General features: G+C 37.9%; 2 protein-coding genes across 16 annotated transcripts in view; both read left to right on the top strand.

The window, feature by feature from the left end:
- Positions 1-24,117, top strand: part of LOC146514561 (protein unc-13 homolog B-like) — a 65,600-nt gene that overhangs the window by 36,087 nt on the left and 5,396 nt on the right. For 6 of the 14 annotated variants that reach the window (XM_085165873.1, XM_085165872.1, XM_085165883.1 and 3 more), the window contains 29 exons: positions 8,148-8,194; positions 8,290-8,368; positions 9,210-9,284; positions 9,485-9,704; positions 9,929-10,156; positions 10,246-10,387; positions 10,608-10,777; positions 12,457-12,572; positions 13,036-13,199; positions 13,695-13,845; positions 13,994-14,062; positions 14,252-14,341; positions 14,517-14,654; positions 14,780-14,910; positions 15,125-15,210; positions 16,432-16,558; positions 16,707-16,803; positions 17,053-17,196; positions 17,769-17,846; positions 18,002-18,079; positions 18,248-18,268; positions 18,749-18,787; positions 18,919-18,951; positions 20,638-20,661; positions 20,813-20,866; positions 21,194-21,208; positions 21,394-21,414; positions 21,533-21,559; positions 23,927-24,015. In XM_085165873.1, coding sequence (XP_085021999.1) covers positions 8,148-8,194; positions 8,290-8,368; positions 9,210-9,284; positions 9,485-9,704; positions 9,929-10,156; positions 10,246-10,387; positions 10,608-10,777; positions 12,457-12,572; positions 13,036-13,199; positions 13,695-13,845; positions 13,994-14,062; positions 14,252-14,341; positions 14,517-14,654; positions 14,780-14,910; positions 15,125-15,210; positions 16,432-16,558; positions 16,707-16,803; positions 17,053-17,196; positions 17,769-17,846; positions 18,002-18,079; positions 18,248-18,268; positions 18,749-18,787; positions 18,919-18,951; positions 20,638-20,661; positions 20,813-20,866; positions 21,194-21,208; positions 21,394-21,414; positions 21,533-21,559; positions 23,927-24,015 — 2,753 coding nt within the window. The remainder of the gene's footprint in view (positions 1-8,147; positions 8,195-8,289; positions 8,369-9,209; positions 9,285-9,484; positions 9,705-9,928; positions 10,157-10,245; positions 10,388-10,607; positions 10,778-12,456; positions 12,573-13,035; positions 13,200-13,694; positions 13,846-13,993; positions 14,063-14,251; positions 14,342-14,516; positions 14,655-14,779; positions 14,911-15,124; positions 15,211-16,431; positions 16,559-16,706; positions 16,804-17,052; positions 17,197-17,768; positions 17,847-18,001; positions 18,080-18,247; positions 18,269-18,748; positions 18,788-18,918; positions 18,952-20,637; positions 20,662-20,812; positions 20,867-21,193; positions 21,209-21,393; positions 21,415-21,532; positions 21,560-23,926; positions 24,016-24,117) is intronic. The other 8 variants (XM_085165884.1, XM_085165882.1, XM_085165881.1 and 5 more) reach the window with 6 other exon arrangements.
- LOC146514562 (uncharacterized) lies at positions 6-8,141 on the top strand. Of its 2 annotated transcripts, none has more exons than XM_085165909.1 (2): positions 6-3,386; positions 3,434-8,141. In XM_085165909.1, exon 2 carries the CDS (start codon positions 4,928-4,930, stop codon positions 7,208-7,210), a length of 2,283 nt encoding a protein of 760 aa, XP_085022035.1. In that variant the 5' UTR covers positions 6-3,386; positions 3,434-4,927; the 3' UTR covers positions 7,211-8,141. The 2 variants fall into 2 exon arrangements, with proteins under 2 accessions (XP_085022035.1, XP_085022036.1); XM_085165910.1 differs by having other exon boundaries at positions 6-7,124; positions 7,321-8,141.

Here is a 24,117-nt window from a genome sequence, read left to right as displayed (position 1 = left end):
TATGCAGTATTTTAACTTCAGTTCCTCCAACAATGTTCAATCTGTTATTAACCCTTAATTCCAACTTTCTTCTTTTCCCAGTCCTTGTACACACACAACATTTGCAAGCACGTTCATACATACAATCCTTTGAAACTGGTTGAGTTTAGTCTCTCTGAATGTTCATGCAGATGCACTAAAATGTACTAGAATGATATTACTTCTAGTGAATTGGTGTCCTAATTGCAGGCACATGACTAACAATGTGCTCCTCTGTTAAAACTACCCAGCAAAAGGTTTTATGATCCTCTCTAATTTTTAAGTAGTCTTCATTTTGTAACTTATATGAGACATCTTTGTCTCCTCTCCATCTTATTAAGTCTTAAACGTGGAATTTACTCTCTTCATGTGGTACTCATAATAAGAAATATAGTGTTGATTTTAGGCAGATTACTCACTACATAAAAAAATCTATATTGCATTAATAGATGTTTTGCTCACAAAAGTCCTTACTATGTTCTTTTCCAAGGATATCTGCTATGTTTGACAAATTCAGGGATAAAAAAAAATAGAGATTCTGAAAATCTCCTGAAAGCGATAACTCAAGAAGGACGTCACCAAAGATTTTCAAATAATTACCAAGTGCAGCCGCTAAAAATCTTTGAACTCAGTGACCTTGAACTCAAGGTCAAGTTCAGATGTCAACTTTATTTTGAAAATCAACTAAAATTTTACATTTTTACATCTGTTAGAAGGCTGTGGTGTAGCTGTGGCTACCAGTATTTCTTTTTATGTTGTGTTTCTTTTATGTTTTTTATGTTTGTTTCTTTTACTAAACGGTTGTTGTGTATTTTATCAGAATGTGCGAAAACAGAATATATGCAGTGACACATGATCTCCATATACTGTATAGCTTGTAATCAGTATCTTCAGCCCATGTGTTTGTTTGTTTGTTTTTTACAAATCAAATGACCTTTGTTAAAAAGGCAATTGTGGCATTATGGAATCAATTGTAATGTGACCAAATATAGGTGCAATCTGCATTACCATTTCTGGAGAATTTTAAGTTCAGATGTTAAATTTAATAATTTAAGACCAGTCAGAAAGACTGGACTTTACCATGTTCATAATGACAATATTGGGATTTGTTAGTCATAACTATAGTTCATCCTCCCTGACTAAAACTTTAACAGCATGGCAATGAAGGAGCAGGGCATATAGCCCTTGCATGCCATCATTATAATGATGACTTCCATGAAGTGGTTGAGATGAACATGAACTATAAATGAGTGATTGAAGACATGAGTATAAATCAAGGGTGAAAGCTAAGTGCTATTCATTAAATGATGCAAGGAAATACTTGTCACACAAGGCTGCTGGTAAAGATTATAATTAATTAGAACTGGAAAGTTTTCGCGTGGTGTCACAGTGACTAGCATAATAAAAATGCTAGATTTGATACCCTAAAATATACGTGCTTGTTCATTTTCAAAGAAAGGTTTGGAATGAGATTGTAGTAATTTAATCACACTTGACAACAGCAAGGAATCATGGGAGGCAAATCCATAACCCATACTTGAGGATTGATATGTTTATTGATTAGCATTCAAATATCTCAGTGAAGACAGAACAAAGATTTACCACAAAGCAAGAAAGCATGAGACAAGGCTAATCAAAAGGTATTGGCTGAAGCATTTGCTTATTACGCCAACCCTTTTAACAAAAGATCTTTTAGCATGCAGCTCCTGTACACAGGGCTCGAAGCAAATAATAAAATTCAATTCAATTCAATTTCATTTATATAGCGCCAAATCACAACAAATGTCGCCTCAAGGCGCTTCATAGATACAGAGAGAAAAGCCCAACAATCATATGACCCCCTATGAGCAAGCACTTGATGAGAATATGCTTTAAAGTTTATACACATTATCCTTTGACTCCACAAATTCTCATTTAGTCACTCAGGGATAGTAGTACTGCCAATGTGTTTAGCTTGAATGTTTTGAAGTTTTAAAAACAATACATTTTGACAAATGACTCTTTACAGTGACTGTGATCAGCTAAAAGCTGGTAGTCTTACACCCTCAGATTAGGTTTGCACTGGAATACACTCCCAGAGAACAGTGAGAGAGAGAGAGCTAGTGCAGTGAAAGCATGCAAGAGGGTGGGAGGGATAGCTACTTAACAGAGGGTGAACTGCTGTGTGATCATCTACTTGTGCTGTGCTGGCTATTTCGGTTGTAGAAATCAGGAACTTAGCACATTTTTTTTAACTTGAAGGAAGATCTGCTGGTTTGATTGGCACTGAACAATGTTCACCAGTACACCTGGGTAAATATTTTTGTAAAATACAGGGAATTGCTATTACGAGCTGCTGAGCAACCCTCCATGTGGAATTAATCAATTGGTATCTACAGGTTGTTCGTTCTTTCTGATAAGGTAAGGATTACATTTTATTTAGTATCTTTATGTTAAATATATATTTAACATATACTTTGATTAAAAATATAGATTGTACAAGTTACTGTATGGAAGATGTAGTATTGTAGTGCATAGATACGCAACCATGTTTAGCCAATTAAATGTCAAGAAGGCATCTCTTCTTTCAGTATTCTAAAATCTCACTCATTGATGAGAAGCCAGCTAAGAAAGTCAAAAGCAAGATGCCTTTTTTTTACTTATTCTTTTTCTTTCTTTTTAATGAAAGCTGTGGATTATTTAATAATGAAAAGGGGAAAAAAAGGGAGACCGCTGAAGATTGACTCACTTGGAATATGGCCCGAACCCCTACCTGCCCCTCAGTTATTATGATCAATCAGTCAATCAATCAATTAATTAGTTAAACATTGATGCAACTTTGTTTGTTTACACATATTCATCAAGTATGTCTAAAACTAGCATTAGTTGGTATGTTTGTAAATTAAATATGGCTATTAATAATTATTTTTATGGAATTAATAAAATTGACCAAAAACTATAATATAGTATAACTGTAATTTTATTGTGAAGCACATTGCTGCCTGTAAATTTAGGATAGGGGGATTCCATTCAGCTGATAAGATCATCAGCTTATTTTCATTCTCAGAGTGGTGACTGAAACAGTCAGTTTTGATTGGCTGATTATACGTTTCTACCCACTAAACGCTTATCAGGGTAACACACACCTTCTGTGCTAAAGTGCTTATAGGATACCTCAAGTGCAGGGGTGTGTTAATGTATTTAGCAATTATATTATGCACTCCCTAGATTAGTTTACTTAATAGAATTGGTCATTTGCTTTCCTAAAACTTTGCCAAGGTATAGTTATGTTAGAAAGCAAATTGACTACAAAGGTATTGTAAAATACAGAGAAAGTCCCCAGAAATAAGCTTACTTTAGTCTGAGGCCATCTTAAATGAATATAGTGTGTAGCAACTCTATAAAATGTTTAATTTTCTTGTAATTTATATTTTAGAAGCTAAGGCTTCCTATGGTTTTTTACCACATATTTAGTCACAGAGATGGAAGAGATACGTGTGAATTTTATTATTATTTTTAAATATAATATTATTTGTATATCATTAATATTATTTTTTTAAAGTAGCATTTACAAATCTTAAAAGAATTATATAGTACACTATTTGTAGAGCTAAGAAATCCTGCTGTGTCCAATTAAAACTCCTTAATTTGAGTTACAAGCAGTATTAAAGCAGGGATGATGAACAGAACTTGACCTTGAAACCACTGCAACATCTTCTACATTTTTGAGAATTTGGTAATTATCTCAGTGAAGAAGACAAAATCACAGAGCTATGGTAAATGCCCTCTGTGAATGAAATAATGCCAGAACCAGATTTATGTTACAGTTGGGGTATTCAGTTGTCATTCCAGTGTGTACCAATGGATCAGAGCTATTAAGCCATGCAGCTGGTAAGGGTGTGTAAGAATGGCATGGCCTCAGAGGAGAGAATTGACCTGTCATCTAATTACTGTGCTGTCTTTCCAAAGCATCCTAATTACAGAGATCTAAGCAGCTGCATGGCGTTCATTCTGGAAGTTGCCACTCTGACTGACTCTCAGTTAAAACAATGTCTATCCAGCATTTGTATTGTGGAGAGTAGTGTAGTCTCTCATAGAGGTATCCCATGTATGCTCAAATGCATTCAGCCATCCCATATGGAAAAGATATATATAAATCTTATAAAGTTTGTATCTGTCTTGTGTGAAACTTGTATGAAAAGCATACAAGAGTGAAAACAGATATAAGATCCCTTGAAAAAATTATATAAATGAAACTTGTATGTTTTGGATACTTACTAAAACAATATATGAAAGTAATGAGAAAGTGGCCACTTTCATGAGTAAATCATGTAGGTTTTTACTCTTTCTTTTCCATATGGGATGTCTTTAATCCAGAAGGCAAAGGAACTTTCTGTCCTGTGTTTAAAATATTGTGCATAGTCAGAATTAGAACTCCACTGTGGTCTGAGCTAGTGGTCATAAAAAAGTAAAGTTTTATGTGTCTGTGTTTTTTCACTTGATGTGTTTAATAAAAATGGGAAAGATAAATGACTTTCTCATTGGGGGAATTATAAAAAAAAAGAGTTTACATTTAAAATCACTACTTTTAAAATGCATACATTTGTATACTTTATCATTACCTTTCCTGTACTTGTTTTATTTATGTACCTGTGTTTCAGGTAATTGCTGGTAGTAGGGCAAGTTGACAGTTCCAAAGTTCATGTGGTGGTTTTATCATATTTAGCTGCCATCTGATAACAGAGAGCTGGTAGGCATAATAATCACATGGGTTTTCAAAGCTTTTTCAGCAAAATAACTTACTTGCAGATACTTACTCATATGCAGGTTAAGATGCTGTCTTATACTTGACCCATCTTAAGGAGGAGTCACAGAGGCAGTGATATCTCCATGTGTAGGAATAGTTGATCACAAGTGCCAATTCTCAGGGATGTTTCCCAGAGGACACGTCAGTGGAGAGGATGAACCCCATGAACTGGAGCCAGTTCCACTCTCACCCAAGAAGAGTGAGCTGCAGAAGAAAAAAACACAGCTCCCCAATGTAGGGCAAAGTCTCTGTAAAAAGCTACAGAAGTGTCTACAGGCACCAAAAGATAATTCATTTCATGACCAGATATCAGTCAGCAAAACAATAACCAAAGCTAACCCCACCATATCTGAGAAAGACAGAAATTCTGATTGCCAAGATGGCAGTGGAGTTGTGGAGGCTTCTATCCCCAAGATTCTTGAAAGAATCACAAATGAGGAATGGAGGCAGAAGATGGAGGATGAGGAAGCAGAACATAGTAACGTAGTGGAGCATATCTTGAAGGAGCTGAAAGGAATCAATAAGATCCAAGAGGAAATTTCTGATCTGAGGCAGTATCTAACGTCTGTGCGAGGCTCAGTGGATGAAGTATCTTGTTGTGTCGATGCAGTGCTCAGTGAAATAGGTGAGCTATATTCCGGTGCTTCAGCTGTAATGCATCCTAGCCCTGTTTCTCAAACACGTCACACCAGGCATGGAAGTCTGGATAGGCAGAATGCAATCTCTTCTCCTCACACAGGTGATCCCAATCCTTTGCTGGACTGCAATGATTATGGAAGAGATTCAGGATATGTATCATCACATAGATCCCCCAAACAATGGCATGATCAAGCCACTTGCAGAACAGTCCATCAAAAAGATCAAGAGTACCTGGAGCTTCACTGTGACCAAAACTACCAAAGTACTAGCTCATTGTCATCATGTCAGAGCTCCAATTGTCCAGAGGCAGCCTTTCTTCCTGGTGACACGGAGTATAGCAGATGGCCAACTGCTGATATTCAGCACAGTATTAGTAGAGAAGGTGGTTGGAGTGAGGAGGATGTTTCCTCTTGTGCAAACAGTGGAGAAGAGCTTGAGAGCTTTCTAGGAGTTTGGAACAGATGTGCAAGAGAGGACACACAAAGCAGCACACCAGGTCATTCTTCTCACAACAGTTCAGAGCACCTCTCATTGTTGTTTGGAACCCATTATAATTCACCTTCAAGTTCTTCCAGTCAGGTGGACTGGAGGCCTCTGAGACAGCAAGCTGAGGGAGAAAACTTGGAGTGCGACTGTGCTGCAAACTGTCCATTTTCACGTAGTTCTGGATACCACACCACAGATGCCTGTGCGAATGAACTTGAGAGTGGGCCCTCTTGGAGCTTGAGCTGTTCCACTGTGTTGTTGACAGACTGTGATGATGGTTATTTAGAGCCACATTCACCATGTGATTATTGCCCGTCATCTGGGGACACTCTCGATCTCGGTTCTGCTGAGAGTTTGGACAGAGAGTGGACAGATCACAGCATTTCCAGGGAGGATGTAGGAGAAACATTGTCACCTGAGTCACCTGAAATAGATTCTGAAAGCACACCCAGGACTGCTGACGTAGGTTTTGATGCAACAAGTTTTAGCAAGGCTGTACTCACGGTCAGGTCAGCCTTAAAAGGGGCTTTCAAAAAGTTGGAAGGTTTGAATACCGAAGATGAAAAAGATGATAGTGGTACAGAGGCACCGCCATCCTTGGGTAAACAAATTTCTGAACCTGAGGATGAGCATATCACTGTAGATTATACTGTGGGAGAGATTAGCCTTACAGAGAATTATCCTCACTTTGCCACCTCAAAGGAGGACAGTGATCCTTCAGTCTACATCGATTGTCTTGAGATGCACGAGAATCTATCATGCTCCCTTCAAGCATCTCCACATAAAGCAAGCCCCTCTCCTGGAACTCCAACAGAATATCACTCCGCAGAGATTTCACAAGGAAAAGGAGACTATTCAACAGATGAAGAACTGTCCAAGTTTGATATAACGCCTGACCACCAGTGTGCAACAAGGCAGGATGAAAGTCCACTGGGTCCAGTTCGTAACCAAGATGAGGTGCGCTTAAGTCCCATAAGGGAAAACCATGTTCTTCATGAAGAAAATCAAGAAACTGATGAAAAGCAAGGCAGGCTAACTGATGCCAGTCACAGAGCACGTATAGAGAATTTCCAACGTATTCTAAGAGAAAAGAGGCAAACCCGTCATAGACTGTCCAAATCTGCACAGGGATCCCATGGTTCTCAAGGCTCTCAAGGGTCCCAAGGATCTCAGTCTCAAGACGAGTTTGTATCAGGTATTTTATTTTTTTATTTATTTATTGCATATATACCACTTGCAAGCCTGGTAATAACAGCAAAAATCAAATCTTTATTTTTGTAGTGAACTAAATGTATTTCCTTTAGTTACAAAATTGTTTGACTTTGCTCATGTACAGCTACTCAACTTGATTCATAATGCTACTTGTATTTTGTTTTGTTTTGTTTTTGCAGACTGTTGGAGAGACGATAATCAGGTTACTTGAAATATATTAGCTCCATGTTCAAGCTACATTATTTTGTGTTTGTTCAGTTTGTTTATTTATTTATTTGTGTGCATCCCCCAACACAGTACCGTTCTTACTTTTCTTATCAACATAAATACTTGTTTCCAAAGCATAATGTTCTAAATACACATTATATATGGTATTGACTGCATAGATGTGTACTTTTTAGTCTGAAAGTATTATTGACATTCTAGATGAGACATTTGCCTGATAACTTTAGTTAATCTGTTACAGAATAATTTACCAGGAGCTTGCTGTAACTTTGCAATGTTTGTGGTGTTAGTTCTTGTGTCGCGTTCCGTTTTCCCCTTCATAATATTTTCAAACACTATCAAAATCTATTAGAAAGAACCCCAGAGGAAAATCCACTGTCAACTATATAAATGAAAAAGGAAAAATTTATACTTGTAGGAAGAAATAAAAAAAGACCTTCTATACATGTTTAATCACCCAGACAAAAATTTTGTGGTCGTGCTTTTGTCCTATTTGGAAATAAAATGTATTCTATAGTTTTGCATCTACATACTGTGATCGTGGTCCACACTTTAATTTCACTTAACCTAATTAAAGAGTTCAGCAACATTCATTTTAGTCCCATCTTTAATTAATTAGTTTTTTTTATTGTTTGTTTGTTTTTTAATTTGCATGTTCTGTGACATCAGAGAGGTCAAACTCAACCAAGCCTGGTTCCACAAACACCACTCCTCTCATAACATAGTTCTTTATGTCTTTGTAAGCCACTAGCCTAAATTCTCACATTTAAAATACTTACAGGTCAGAGATGTTGAACCCAGTACTCGACAGGCATGGGTCAAAACAGGGTAAGTTATACATAGTGTTGTATTGGTGAAGTTTGGTTAGATTAAATAAATTTGTATTTTAAACCTAAATAAAAACTGTTTTGCTTGTTCCGTAGTGGAGGCTCTGGTCTGTATGGAATTGACAGTATGCCGGACCTACGTAAAAAGAAGCCTATCCCATTGGTCAGCGATGTGGTCAGTACTCACCTATTGTTTATTCTCCTATATATACACCGTATTTTGTATCTCATTCAGTTTGTTTTGTTCTTTACCTGTGAGTGTTTCTGTAAATGAGACCAGTACAACAATAGTTTTTGTTTGTTTGTTAGTTTTTCTTTTACACTGAATTTGGGATGGAGTTGTTTCAAAGAATGGAGACAAATATGAAATCAGCCTGCTAATGTCTCTCTCCCTCCTCTCTTAAACCCAAAATTATTCCCCACAACTCTCTTGAATGCATTCACTCTCCTTGGTCAGGCTATGGTAAGTTATAGAACCTAGTTGACACTCCCTTTTCTACTGAAGTACAAAATAAACTAGGACAGATAACAGTAGTTACCAGACATAGCATGTTGATCTCTGCCATACTTCCTGTTTATTACAATTTAAGACATTTGCATGTGTCCTTTGGTCCTGGGTTACTTTTCTTTCTATTCAACATACCCATCAAAATACATTGCCAACAGGTCATTCCCTCACCTTTTGGTTAACGTTGTTTTTCTTCTTTTTGATCAAATTGACTGGATAGAATAAACTACTAACAAAGGCCTGTCTATGTTTTATAATGTTGACTTTGCTTGGTACTAATAATACGCACATGGGTTCTCACCATATGGTAAGTGTTCATCAAGTTCATAGAATAAGGATAATAACAATTCTATTAACCACCTTTATAACTAACCCCTCAAACCTTTTAACCATATTGACTTTTATTGCTGCAGAACTGTTTTGCAGTTTGCTTGGTTGTGGGTTGTTTTGACTTTGTACACAAACTTTGCTGATTTTTTTTCCTTTGTATTTGTCATGTGTTGTTCAGTCCCTTGTCCAAGCCAGGAAGGCAGGGATCGCATCTGCAATGGCTGCTCGATCATCAATTAAGGATGAGGAGCTGGTGAGTATGCAAAAAAAAAAAAAAAAAAAAATCTTCTGCTTTGCATTTTGGATATTGTTTCAAAAACTTCCCAGTGACACAGTTTTCATGGTTGTGACTCCATCGGTCTTTCAGCATAAGCACGTCCTTATAACTGATAAAGGGTTTTTTTTGTTTCCCTGGATTAGGACTTTTAAAAATAGATCTTCTTCCTTCTGTAGAAAAATCATGTCTACAAGAAGACCCTGCAGGCTCTTATCTACCCCATATCTTGCACCACACCACATAACTTCGAGGTGTGGACAGCGACTACACCTACATACTGCTATGAGTGTGAGGGGCTCCTGTGGGGAATCGCCCGGCAAGGCATGCGTTGTTCTGAGTGTGGTGTCAAGTGCCATGAAAAGTGCCAAGAATTACTGAATGCTGACTGTCTGCAGCGTGAGTACTAAGGAAATGTTTCACAGAAGTTTCCATCAGGGATCAGAAATGACATTTTTACGTTATCGGGAAGCTGTTGCATTAAAATTTTGTCTCAAATGTTTAAGAATATTTTCCCCACATTAAAAATCGTTTTTATTTAACTTGTAACCACTGAAGTGGCATATGTATATTTTTTAGTTTCAAGTCTGTCTGTTTTTTCATTTTTTTTAATAAATATTTAGGTGCGGCAGAGAAGAGCTCTAAGCATGGAGCTGAAGACCGCACTCAAAATATCATCATGGCCATGAAGGACAGGATGAAGATCAGGGAAAGGAACAAACCAGAAATCTTTGAGCTGATCAGGGAAGTGTTTGTCATCAGCAAAGCCATCCATGCACAGCAGATGAAAACCATCAAACAAAGCGTATTGGACGGGACGTCAAAGTGGTCAGCCAAGATCACAATCACAGGTATTTTACCATCACAGCTTAACAACAACTTTGGAGCTATGTTACATGTGCTCTATGTAATTTTTTATTGTTTCTTATGTCTTGGTTAGTTGTTTGTGCACAAGGACTTCAGGCAAAAGACAAGACAGGATCCAGTGATCCGTATGTCACTGTTCAGGTGGGCAAGACCAAGAAGAGAACAAAGACCATCTATGGAAACCTCAATCCAGTCTGGGAGGAAAAGTTCCATTTGTGAGTCGTTTCTTGGTTATGAAATCAAAAAAGATGGGGGGGGGGGGGGGGAGGGGGGGGGTTGTTGTGGGGTTTTTTTGTTCCTTGAGTGCTTGTTATCAGTAGTGGTATAAGTGCTCACCTTAATTACTCCCTTGTAGTATCTATCATCTTGTAACTTAATATTATTTAGTTTATGTTTCTTTTTTGTTCCTTTTTTTGTTTTGTTTTGTTTTGTTAGTGAGTGCCACAATTCCTCAGACCGAATCAAAGTGCGAGTGTGGGATGAAGATGATGACATCAAGTCCAGAGTGAAGCAGCGTCTGAAGAGGGAATCTGACGATTTCCTGGGACAGAGCATCATTGAAGTCCGAACGCTGAGCGGAGAAATGGATGTCTGGTATAACCTGGGTCAGTTGGCTTTCTTGTCTTTTTGTAATAGACATCATGAAGAAAACTGTATAGTATATGCGGAGGGGAGGCAGCGTCACAGAAGGCCCAGTGTAAGTGGTCATAATGGGTCCTCGACAGCGCAATCTGAGAGTTAGTGTGAATATGACTTTCAAGTAAAGCTCAGCTAAATTTATTTATGTATTTATCTTTTTTGTTAAATGCATCAATATCTACTAAAACTCCCAATATCTACTCCCAATCTTTTGGTCACACCTTGTATCATGTTACCATGCCTGTTTTACTTTCTAGATAATACAAGCCTTTCTACAATAACCTGGATCTCATCTGCTTGTTACATCAATTTCACATCTGTATGTTTTTGTTTGGCACTAAAAGCCTTGCTTTCAGCAAGTCCAGTCAGTTGTTTGCACCTCATTAGTCACATCTCCTTTCCCTGCAGCAAACATATTTATACCCAGGCTTGTTGCTTCCTTAAGGCCTGTGTTGGTCTGCATAAAAATACTAGCTTATTTGATTACATTTTAAATGAGTTTCTCCCTGCTAGCAAGAAGTTGTGATCGTTTTAAGGAAAAAGTTTCACGATAATCCCCCAGTTCTATCCCTAGGATGTGCAGGGAGTTTCATTAGGATGATGCCTGAACAAAATAATTAACAAGTATACAGGATCTGATTTGTCAGGCCCGTGTGCTAGTCTACATGAGCACTAGTTGTGCAGCATGAATATATGTAGCTTGAATACCTCTCAGGATAAAATCTAATCCCAGTCTTGTGGGCAAACAAATGTTGTCTTTAGAATAATATTTCTGAATTACTGTCTCTGCGTCTTCGTATCTCTTCATATGTTGTATGTAAGGGTGAGGTGTTCACTTTTCTTAAGCACATTTTTTTGTTCATACTTGATTAAAGTGCTAAAATTTACCTGACAGCAGCAGTAATAAATCTTCGAGTGCAACAGCTTGTCACTGAATATGAATGTGCCCATAAATCTACCGTTGTTGTTGTTTTGTGTGGGGGTTTTTTTGTTTTGTTTTTTTTTTAAGCTGGGAGATTTGACTTGCTTGGTTTAATATCTCCCTGAAAACTGTATGATCAAATATTTATTTTGATAGGTTTTATTATGAATTGGATTTGAATGCTTAATTAATGATTAATGATGTAATATACCTAGTTCATGAGAGAAAGGGGGAAAAAAACCAAAACATTTTCACTATCTCTTTCTCCCTCCCTCTCTGACTCTCTTCCTTTCACCTCCTGATATGTGATTATCAAGTAGCAGCACTCCAGTCGGAAATCGACCACTCTAGCGACATGTACAAATTACCCCGAATGATTTGCCTGTCAGGGCAAATAGCAGGGGTGAGCCGCCAAGAACTCCACCTCCAGAAATGCTCTAGCTCAAATGTCTTCTGTTATCAGGCACAGACCCATGCAGCCCATTGCCTTTGTTACACTCACTATCAGCTGGAGGACTTCTATTAGCATCGCTGACTCTGGACGACCATCAAACTGTAGAAACAGAAGCCCTTACAATAGAATTGCCACGCTAATAGTCTGTGATTAGGGTTGTGTTAACAGACCTAGTTTAGAGTGCTTTTGGTGTCACAGATTTGGACTAAAGTTATGAATCAAGACATTCCCGATGTGCATCTGATTGACTGTTTTGTACTTAAATACAGAGAAGAGGACAGATAAATCAGCTGTGTCTGGTGCCATTCGCCTCCAAATCAACGTGGAGATCAAAGGAGAGGAGAAAGTGGCTCCATATCACGTGCAATACACTTGTTTGCATGAGGTATATGATTCTGCAGAAACACGATTAATTACCTAGACACGCTGGATATTCAGCAACTTCTCCACACAAAGGGTTTGCGTAAGTGGTTGCAACTGCTATTGTAGCTGTTGCAATGTGTTGCACAGATTGACTGCAGACGTGATAGATTTGGACAGGATTAAAGGCACAGTGATATTTCCATAATCCAACCTCTTCCCTGAAAAAAACAAATCAAATTTTGAATCAGGGCTAAAGGACCTGTGCTTATGAAACTGAAAATCCTATAATCTGTCAAACCAAAGGTTTTCAAGTCTGTATTCTACACACATCCAGTAAACATAATATTAAGCGTAAATTGCAACAATCTCATCATATTTGTTTCAGTAAAAAGCCACCATAACTTTACCACCACTTCTCACGCTTTAGTGTTAGCTCTGAAGTTCATGTGAATTAGATCAACTCTGTCCATTTCTTTCCATTACAGAACTTGTTCCATCATTCAACTGATGTACTTGGTCAAGGTGTAGTAAAAATTCCAGAGGCTCGTGGAGACGATTCTTGGAAAGTCTACTTTGATGATGTGGGACAGGAAGTAGTGGATGAGTTTGCCATGCGCTATGGGATTGAGTCCATCTACCAGGCCATGACGTGAGTCTAAAAAAACACAGTGAATTGGACTGTCTTCTTACCTGTCAATATGTGTTACCTCTTTATTCCCCATGTTCCTTTCCCTGCCTTTTGAGGTCATATCAATAAACCTCTTGGTGCCATTGTCAATCTCTGGCCTTCAGATGAGGTACAGTCAATTATAAACAGGGTGAGGATGGATGTGTCTCACTGCAGTGTCATCATCCATACAGATGACTGTTAGCTAGGTCAATCATTCGCAGAAAAATGCTTCAGTGGGCTATTATTCAGTCTAAATGTGTCAGGTAGGTGATGGGCAGATAGCACGACAATTCCTAATAGAAATTGTCATGTGAAAACAAGAGCCTGTAGTACATACAGACTGTCCAAATAAAGGTATTTGAGCTGGATGCTGACATTATTGCAACAAAGTGTAAGCATGTACACATTGGGGAAGAAGTCTTAAGGCCTCCCACCCAAGTACTTACCAAGCTTTGCATCTGCTACTCTATGCAGGCACTTTGCCTGTCTGTCTTCTAAGTACATGTGTCCTGGAGTCCCTGCAGTGATGAGCACCCTGCTGGCCAATATCAATGCCTTCTACGCCCACACAACAGCCTCCACCAATGTTTCCGCCTCCGACCGCTTTGCTGCTTCTAATTTTGGGGTTTGTACTACTGACACACACACAGACACAGTAAAGTACTTTGTTTTTTTTCTCTTCCTTTCTTCACTATTGCATTTTATGCACAAATACATTGCCAGACTTCTTTCTAATATAGGAACATGTTTTTTCCCCTTGTCTTCCCATACAGAAAGAACGCTTTGTCAAGCTCTTAGACCAGCTGCACAACTCCTTACGCATTGACCTTTCTAGTTATAGGGTGAGATTCTTGTATCACTACTAGTGTCTTGTTTTCTAAATGTACATGTCTAATATTTTTGTACCAGTAAAAAAAACAAAAAAAAGAATATTTTCATCATCTGATCAATGAATATTTTTTGTGCAAATTGTACCAACAGTCTTTGAAAGTGTGAAAAGTCTTGTAAACTAAACATGTTTTTCTTCTTAGAATCACTTCCCTGCCAGCAGCAAGGATCGCCTGCAAGATCTGAAATCCACTGTGGACCTTCTAACCAGCATTACCTTTTTCAGGATGAAGGTAGGTAACATTGCGTATGCTTTATCTGTAGTTCAGCTTTGTAGTATCTTCTTATCAGTTTGTTGACTTGAATCTTTTTTCCCTTTAAGTTGTTGCCAGATATTGACAAGTTGATAACATATCCCTTGTTTTCAGTCATCTACTGACTCTGTACCTATCTTTATCTTCTTTCCAGGTCCAGGAGTTACAGTCTCCGCCCAGAGCCAGTCAAGTTGTGAGGGATTGTGTCAAAGCTTGCCTCAACTCTACATACGACTACATTTTCAATAACTGCCACGAGCTGTACAGCAGACAGTACCAGCTTGTGGACACGGTGAGTCACACAGCTGCAGGATACAATGTGGAGCTATCAGACTCTGTAGCAGCAGGCCGGTGAATAAATGTTTCAGTAAAGGGGCGACTATAATGTTAACTGTTTTCATTTTGTTTCTTATTCAGAACAAGGAGGAGCTTCCTCTGGAGGAGCAGGGTCCAAGCATTAAGAATCTGGACTTCTGGCCCAAACTCATCATGCTCATTGTTTCCATCATTGAAGAAGACAGAAACTCCTACACACCTGTACTGAACCAGTGAGTCATGCAACTCTACTCCTAAAATATTCAAGCCGCTTGAATACATCAAAATCAGGTCTCCTTATTTTTAGGTTTTACTTCAACTACAGTAGTTCAACAAAATGTTTTGCTTGATTCTTTTTCCAGAGGTCTAGGACATTTCTTTGGATGCTTCCATTAAACTCAGGAATTGACTAGGTTTCACCTTGTCACATCTTCCCATCTCTTTCAGGTTCCCTCAAGAACTTAATGTAGGAAAGGTGTCAGCAGAGGTCATGTGGACATTGTTTGCACAGGACATGAAGTATGCTATGGAAGGTAGGTCTTGGTATTCTGGACTCTTTATAAGATTATTCTGCTGGGTTAGACTGTGGAGGTGCACTGTAGTTTGTCTGCTAGAAGTAAAGGAAAAAAGCTGGAGAGTCAGGGTGTGAGAACATGCATATGAGAAAAGAAGCTCTGGAAACCTAAAATGACCAGAAGGGGAGAGGAAATACTGGGGTAGCAATGACACAATGGAACAGAAGAAGTTGGAGAGAATATAATAAATGTGCTGGGATTGAAAGCTGCTTATGTGTCCCTGGAGCCTCTATGCACTTTTTCTCTATTATACTGTACTCCACAGCGCTATTGGTGTTCAGAGACACTCGGTTTTTATTCTAGCCCTTGTCCTCAAAATGAATCCCCTACAGAGACTAGTGTGAAATATCTGTTTCACAAAATGCATCAAAACACACAAGTGGCGCCTTCTTTATTTTCAATCTGAATAAACATGAAAAGTTCATAGATGGAGAGTTTGCTACAGAGACAAAACCACTGAGTGCTTACGATTCAAAGCTCTAGAAATTATTTTTAAGCATGTCAATAAAAAAGAACCTGCATCTGCTCATTTTAAGGCTAATCAATATTTTGTAAACATTTTTTTTTAAAGTTCTCACAGTCTTTGATTGTATTACTACCTTATATCTGTCTAGCTGCAATTCAAGCAGGCCACGCCATTGCTTGATATTTATACATCTCATCTCAGAAAAAACATTCAAAGCGAATAAAGCAAAGACTTTTAGAATTTAGTCACACCACATTCTACAGTGAGCAAATACATAAAATGGGATTAGTGTGTGTGTTCTTTCGTCTTTGTTGAGCATTGGGCCGTCAGAGAACATGTTTCCCAAAGAAAGCTTTTGGATTAGTCCGAATTTTTTTTTTTTCTTTAATAAGAGGATACTGTAGAATTATTTCACAAGTTCATTCAGAATTTAAGTGAAGAACAACGACACTAGAATTTAGCAACGATTTCATGTTAAGGTGGTTTTTTTTTTTTTTTTTTTGGGGGGGGGGGGGGGGGGGGGGGGGGGGTGTTGTAGTATGCATTGGGGTTCTTTGAGGTTTTGTTACAATACCCAGATGTCCATATGCACCATATGATTGCTTCATCTTACCTTTTGGCTGTCTTATATTAGCTTTAACTAAAATGGGGACGTTGACTTTAATCTTCACATCCCTAAGTTCATATGGCTCCTTATGTTTTTAAACCGGCAGAGCATGAGAAGCACAGGCTGTGTAAGAGCACAGACTACATGAACCTGCACTTCAAGGTCAAGTGGCTCTACAATGAATATGTTAAGGAGCTGCCAGTCTTTAAGGGTGTTGTACCAGACTACCCATCGTAAGTGCATTTGACTTTTTCAGTGACAGGCACAAGAAAAGGCAAATGTTCTTGCCTTTTTTGACTTTGATAATCCATCTAAACTCAGATAAAAGGAACTGTGTTTTAAAAAAAAACATATTTGCTAATCTTTATTTCTCACTTATAGATGGTTTGTGCAGTTTGTGCTACAGTGGTTGGACGAAAATGAGGAAGTATCTATGGAATTTATGCATGGAGCTCTGGAAAGAGACAAAAAAGATGGAGTAAGAAAACTACAACTTACCCTTTGATATGATATCTCTACGATACCTTCGAGGTTCTAATTTAAAATAGTGCTGAACTGAAAAAAGTTTTCTTTGTGTTTACAGACACAGCCATGCTATCAGCATGGGGACATTAAAAAGCTGCTTTAAAATCTTGTTGATGTTATTTAACATTCTGCTTGTAGATGTTGTTTTATCTACTATACGAGTGTTGATAAGAAGTAAGTGTCATTTGTGTACTCATCTCAGTTCCAGCAGACATCTGAGCATGCTCTGTTCTCCTGCTCTGTGGTGGACATCTTCACCCAGCTCAACCAGAGCTTTGAGATTATCAAGAAATTGGAATGTCCTGATCCTAGGGTCATGGCTCAGTATAGTCGCCGCTTTTCCAAGGTAATGTACTTCACCCGATGATGACATTTAAAGTCAAACCAGCTTGATCGAGCTGCATGAAATATGGTGTGCCTTTGTGTTTAACAATTCTAGAATTAATAAAGACTTGCTTTTAACTTCCAATGTTTCTGAAAAATGACCACAAAATATGAGGGGAAAAAAATATTAACCTCTTAAGCCCCAAGCCTACCTGATCTCTTGCTTTTTGCCCCCATATCAGGGGGCGTTGGGGCTTAAGAGGTTAAACCACTATAGCAATGTCTTGTGGGACATTTTGACTTTTTGCAAAAGAGAATTTTTATATTGCTGGATTAAAAAGAATTGTAGAACTAGGCATAACAGTTCCCTCCTGTGGAAAAGGCTGCTGAGAAAAATGTCCTACTTTAGAATTTGTTTGTCTCCTTGCTACAGAATACATTAAAGCACATTTTGGAATATTTATGTTGATTAGCGAAACCCCCGAAGTACAATATTATCCCCCTTTGAAGAGATAAGAGAGAAATTTGATTTTAAATAGCTTTTTTTTTTCGTAGATGCCGTTTAGATGCCTTTATTTCTCCCTGTCTTTACAGACAATTGCCAAAGTTCTTCTGCAGTACAGTGCCATGCTGACCAAGAATTTTCCATCTTATATTGACAAAGAGAAGATTGTAAGTTTTTTTTTTTCCTGCCAATTTCTGCCATGTTTTTTTCAGCCAATTCTGCCAATTGTGCTGAAAAAACATTTATTACATTGGACATGATACATAAAAAAAAGATCACAAAATCACTCTTAATGTCTCTCTCTCTCTCTGTCTTCTTGTAGCCCTGTGTATTAATGAATAATGTTCAGCAGTTAAGAATCCAGCTGGAAAAGATGTTTGAGTCAATGGGTGCCAAACAGGTGAGTCTAAATGTGATGGATATGAAGACATGATGCATGATGGTATCCGGTTTTGTTAATAAATTGGTAGCGTCACTCGTGTAGAAAAAAAGAAAAACATCAGTCATTCATGAAATTACATTTTAAATTTGCTGTACAACAGTTGCATTTGTGTCTTTCATGTGTCAGATTGCAATACAAGAAGCATTGGTACGTACAGTAGTGGTAGTTTAGCTCATTTAAAGTAAATGGCAAATGTTACTGGATTAGGATGTGTTAAGATGTGACATAGTGGCATTTGCTTATGCTTTGAATATTATCTTATATTCAGATCTGTATGCCTAATGTCTGATGTGAAGCTGTCAGTGAAAGTGTAGCCCTAGATCAGTGGTTACAGTGGTTAGCCCTGTGCTTCTTAATAGACAGAGTATTGAAGCAGAGACTTAATTTAGTCATGTCCTCCATATCAATATTGTAGCTAGAGCATTGAAAATCAATAGCTTTTCTCCTAGCTGTTACCTCCTCACTGCCTTCATTCCCTACAACATTTCTGCATGCAGTATCATAGCTATGTGGAACCCTTTTTAAAAAATTTTTATTTAACTTATATTGTTGGAGTGATCTTAGGATGATAGCTGTGGGATGCTGTAGCCTATATTTCAACCAAATGTTTTCACTTTACAATTGAAGCAAAATGAAATTATAGAAGAGGAGGAAGAAGAAGAAGAGGTACGGTTCCAATATAGTCTGGTCAGGGTGGATCCATATAAATGCACATCTTTCTAATATAATTAAATCATTTTCATGGTGTGCTGTGGAGCACCGTATTGATTATTTCCTTTATGCTGTGGCTTGAGTAGCAGGTTGCAATTGAGGATGAAGCAAAGGCTCTGGTGGGTATTGTGGATTGCAGCAGTTAGACTTTAACTAATCAATAATAAAATTTATTTTAATATGTCATAGTTCAATCTTGTTAGCCTGTAGTTTACATTGTGCAATATTTACTTTAAACCAGTAGTGTCATAATCTTATGTAGTCCACAACCCTCCTTTATCACGCAGAGTAGCTGAAGTACCCTCTCAAAGCCCCTGTGTGTCACAGTGAATGTTGATTTAGCTTCCTTAGCTTGTAGATCAGTTGCAATTTTGGGGGTGATTCCTTTTTTTAATATAAGTGTGACCTGCTGATTCCATTTGTTTTTTCTAAGAACTATCACTGAGCATATACAAACAGAAACATCTTCTCTTTGTTATAAAATCTTTTTGAAATATAAGAAGATGTTAAACGTTGTAAAAAAAAAAAAAAAAGATACAAATAACAAGGCTCTAGTTACTTTTAGCCTTTGTTAGCTTCTTTGAAGTAAGCCTATTCAGCTTGGTTAAGGTCATTTGAGTGTGTTATTGTGTTTGCTTTTACAAACGTTTTAATTGTGGTCTCCTTCCAAGCTGCTTTGGTGAACTTTGCATCTAATGACGTGTTAGCCTGTAGCTGTTAGTGTGTGCACATCTACTTGCCTGCGCGTGTTGCGCATGAATTACAGTTCTTGACCTTTGTTGGTGCGTTTGTTTTTGTAGTTTGATTGTCGTGTTTATTTTTAGGGTGATTCCTCAACATAATCATCGATGAAAGGCATTAACTGAAACATAGTGAATGCTCTGTGTGTGCGGGTGTCTCAGACTGGCACTTCCATTAATTACATCACTGAATATTGAGTAAAAGGAAAATAGTTTGCATAATGTTATTACAAAATCTTATTCCTTGACTGTGATGGGTCACTGAGGGAATTGCTATATTTGTTATATTGATATATATACATGTGTATATATGGTATATTTCTGCTCACATTCTGCAACTTCTGTCAGTGCTGTGCTACTAGAAACAGAATTTCCCGAAGGAACCCACCCAAGGGATAAATACAGTTTCATCTAATCTAATCATATTTACCACCACCTTTTTATCACCTACTTTAACCCATGTGGTAGTAATAATAGGCAGGTAACCTGTATTGTGAATTATTATGATTATTTACAATACTGACTAGAAATAACAGGTATTTGTATTTTGCTTCATGTCTCTTAATGCAATTACATAAATAATATGTGATATTTTACTGTAAAACCAATATAATAGTGATAACAAATCAACAGTTAATAAAAAATATATATTAATTTATCATAAATATTCCATTTAGCAATACCTTATCGACAACAAATTACCATAAATTCAATTGAAAGAAAGCAACAATGGATAGCTACTGAGCTTAACTGTCTGATAAGCTAAATGCAGCAAAATGTGGTATTGCTACTGCCCCATTTACTTAAATTACCACAAAGTTGGTATCAAAATAAAGACATTTCTTTTGCAGACTAGGAAACTTTAACTAGGAAAGTCTTAATATGAATATTTTTTAGCTTATTTTACCCATTACTCTCTTGCTTGTTGGCTAATAAAGCTCTCGCTGTTTTTTAAAGTCCAGTTCAGCTCTTCACTCATTGAAGTGAACTTCTGTAATTATGGAAAATCTATTTCTTTGCACAGAGTAAAGTCAAAGTCATGTCTTTTGTTTTCTCTTTTTCTAGCTCAACTCTACATTAGAATGGGAGGCAAGTCCAATGTATATGTATACATGTTTACATGCCTGCATATACTCACTTGGAAGAAAAGTCTTTTTTTTTTTCTTTTTTTTAATATGGTGTGGCGGGTAATGATGAGCCTTACATATTTTGTGTGTTGTCCTTTAACCACCACTCATAGTTTGAGGAGAGTGAGGAAGAGGAAGAGGAAGTAAGGGAGAAAATAGAGGCTGAGGTTTGTTGCGGTCCAGAATGGTTTTAACTTCATTCACTTTCAAGTCATTCTTGTGCTCCTATTCCCCCATTGTACTGTGCCTACTCCCAGCAACGGCAGTCATAATCAGTCCTACTGCAACAACAGTTCCTTGTGGTGATCATAGTGGAGTTGATTGAGTTTGTGTCATCAATTGGGGTGGGAATTTCCACCATCTTCCAGTGGCATTTTCCCTGGTTCTCTGCAAAACTGCTCTCATTCGCTGTTAAAGCATTTCGGAGTCTTCTGCGATTGCTTTCCTTTAATATTTGTTTTTTCTTTGCAATTTTCCCTTTTTTAATGCAATAGTCTGACATGGAGAAGGTGGGTATCAATATCACACATTTTTTCACTTTGAAAAACTTTCAGTATTTATAGTTGAATTTAGATTTTTATACATATTTTTTGCCTGGTTGAAAAAGGGGGAAAAAAGTTTTTTGACTTTTTTTTTTTTTACTTTTATTTATCTCTAATAAAAAAAACAAAACAAACATTCCCATCACACAAAGATGGATGCACCAGTAGAAAAGGTAGGCAATCCTTTTTCTGCCACAACACCTTGTGGAATCAACCTCTTGTAGTTTCCCAGGTATTATAAATTATTCCGTTATTAACCGTGGTTATCTTCACCTTTCTGTGCCGATGTAGACTGAAAATGCATTTGAAGACAAAAAGGTGAGTGTAGGTACACAGACACATCCATTATGAATATTTCCATACACGCCAAAAGCTGGAAAAAAAATTCAGCATATGCAGCATCAATTCATTCCTAGCTGCCTTTCCTTCCCTGCAGCCTCTCATCACGGTGCTTAGCACAACCCTCTGTTTATTCTCACTAATGGTGCTACCTAACCCTGACAAGCCATGAATCAAAAGGCCATTGAATCATTGACTTAATGAGCCACACCATGGCTTCATCCATATGGCTTAGCTCCCCTCCAGGCAGTGCTAATTTAGATGATGCCTCAGTTATACCTGAGTCAGATATACTTGAGTTACAGTAATTCAAGATTTTTTTTCCTACTTTTTCCCTTCAGCCTGTCCTTGTAAGTCTTATTGCTTGCAATACATCTACTACATTTTTTTTCTTTTTTTTTTTTGGGGGGGGGGGGGGGGGGGGGGGGAGAATGTTCCACCTCTGGAAAGTTGAAGACTGCTGTGAAAAAAGTGTGATTGCTCTGATGTATGCGTGTGTAATTTCTTTTTCAAGGGTGTCTGATATTGAAATTACTGTGCTGCAGGAGGATGGAATACAGACATTTTACAACTTGGATAAAAGCTGTATAACACCCACAAGCTATTCAGGTTTCCATGAAAATCTTAAAATCGTGCTGTCATTCACAGCTTCTTGGCTTTTACTGTGAAGTGCAGCTTTTAGAGGTTCAAAGGTAATTCGTGCTATTTTGGCCAAAAGTTGCAAATGTCAGATTGAAACTCTTATATGAACTAGGGATGCACCGATACCACTTTTTTGGAAACGAGTACGAGTACTTGCATTTCAGGGCTCGCCGATACCGATACCGAGTACTTAATAAAAACATGATTTAAATTTACAGGTAACAGCTTTAGTCCTATAATTTAAGAAAAAATAAAACAAGGGACTGGTTTGGAATTAAGAACATTTATTTAAAATGAAAAGCATGTTGTATGCAACATATTACAGAATAAATAATTATGAAAAAAAATTTAAACAGTGACAGTGCAACTCAAGTATTTTTTTCAGTTTATTGTAAACTCTGCCGCTTTGGACAACACAAGGGGCATTAATAAACATCTTTGCTATTTAGTGCACAATATTTGAATAAACTAACAACATCCACCAACATAGAACTGTGGCAGTCAGTGCAACTGAGGTAGGTATTAACATCAAGTCTAAGATGACTCACTTAATGGAGAGAAAAAGTGAGTGGCAGGGTTTTGTTTTTGTTTTTTTTTTAAAGAAAAGTAGCTTTTCTGCATTATCAGCAGTCAGACTGTTTCTGTTTTCATCTATAATGTGTGACACTGAGCTAAAAAGCATTTCACTTTCCACACTGCTACATGGGGCTGAGAGGTATTTACTCGTCTGTTTCTCTGTTTAGAAGTCTCACTAGCACAGTCACAGCTGGGATGACATCAGAGGCTAGTGCCTCATAAGCTGCTCACTTTTTTAGTTAGTTCCTCAAAGGGGGCGAGGATGGCAACAGTCGTCTCCATAAGAGCCCATTGGTGAGCGGTGAGATAGTCAGGGAGTTCGTGCTCGGACACGCCCAGCACTCGCTTTTGCTCAATGAGGGACTGGAGCATGTAATACGTGCTGTTCCAGTGCGTCTGTACGTCCTGCTGCAGTCTCTTTATTGGCTGGTTGAACTGTCCCTGAATGTCCTCGAGGCGGGAGTAGGCTAAGGCGGAATGTTTAAAATGCCCAACTATTTTCCGTGCCACTGCTATAGCATCAGCTATGCTCCTCTGTGCTAATAAGCATCGGTAAATAAGCGTGGGTAAACTCTTTGTACTTGTTGTCGTGTTGGGATTTTAGGTGCTTGATTAAATTACTTGTGTTAAATGCGCTACCTTTTGAGCCTCCTCTGGACAATTTCGCTGAGCACAATTTGCAGTCCACCTTTGTTTTCGCGTCTTCGTTCACTTTGAAATAGTTCCACACGGCTGACTTGTCTCGCCTGCCCTTCTCTCAGCTCTGAGCTGCAGCCGAGGCCTGGGGGCGGGCACTCGGCGCCTGTGATTAACCCCTTACATGCCGCTCAAACATAGACAGGTCTCAGACCGTGGTATCGGTCCCGGTATCGGGGGACTTTTAACGAGTACGAGTACTTTAGAAAATGTGGTATCGAGGCTGATACCTGATACCGGTATCGGTATCAGTGCATCCCTAATATGAACTACATTCTACATTCAGTTGAATATGCTTTATTTTCAAAGTTTCAAAAACTTTTTTCTGCCAAAATATTTTAGAGCTCTTCTTATACCATATGCACAACACAAAAGCCTCTGTCAAAATGATTCATTATCCCTCCTGGGCATGATGTCTTTGCTTGTGTTTAGATGGACACAGAGGCTTGTGACTTGCTGAATGACCTGCAGGTGAGGCTGAACAATGTGCTGGATGATCTAAGTAGAACCTTTGGGAACAGGTATGTACATTGTACTGGTGTGTATACATATATACACCTAACTGTGAAAGCTAACACACATTTGTGCTGATTAATAATGTATTTATTTATTTATTTTAATTC

This window comes from Neolamprologus multifasciatus, chromosome 7 (assembly GCF_963576455.1).
Source record: "Neolamprologus multifasciatus chromosome 7, fNeoMul1.2, whole genome shotgun sequence".
Classification (NCBI taxonomy): Eukaryota; Metazoa; Chordata; class Actinopteri; order Cichliformes; family Cichlidae; genus Neolamprologus; species Neolamprologus multifasciatus.
Note: the sequence above shows the minus strand (reverse complement) of the source record. Positions and strands in the feature narration are given on the sequence as shown.

Excerpts from the sequence above, each read along its gene's own strand:
- LOC146514562 (XM_085165909.1), top strand. The coding sequence starts at position 4,928 with ATGTTTCCCAGAGGACACGTCAGTGGAGAGGATGAACCCCATGAACTG.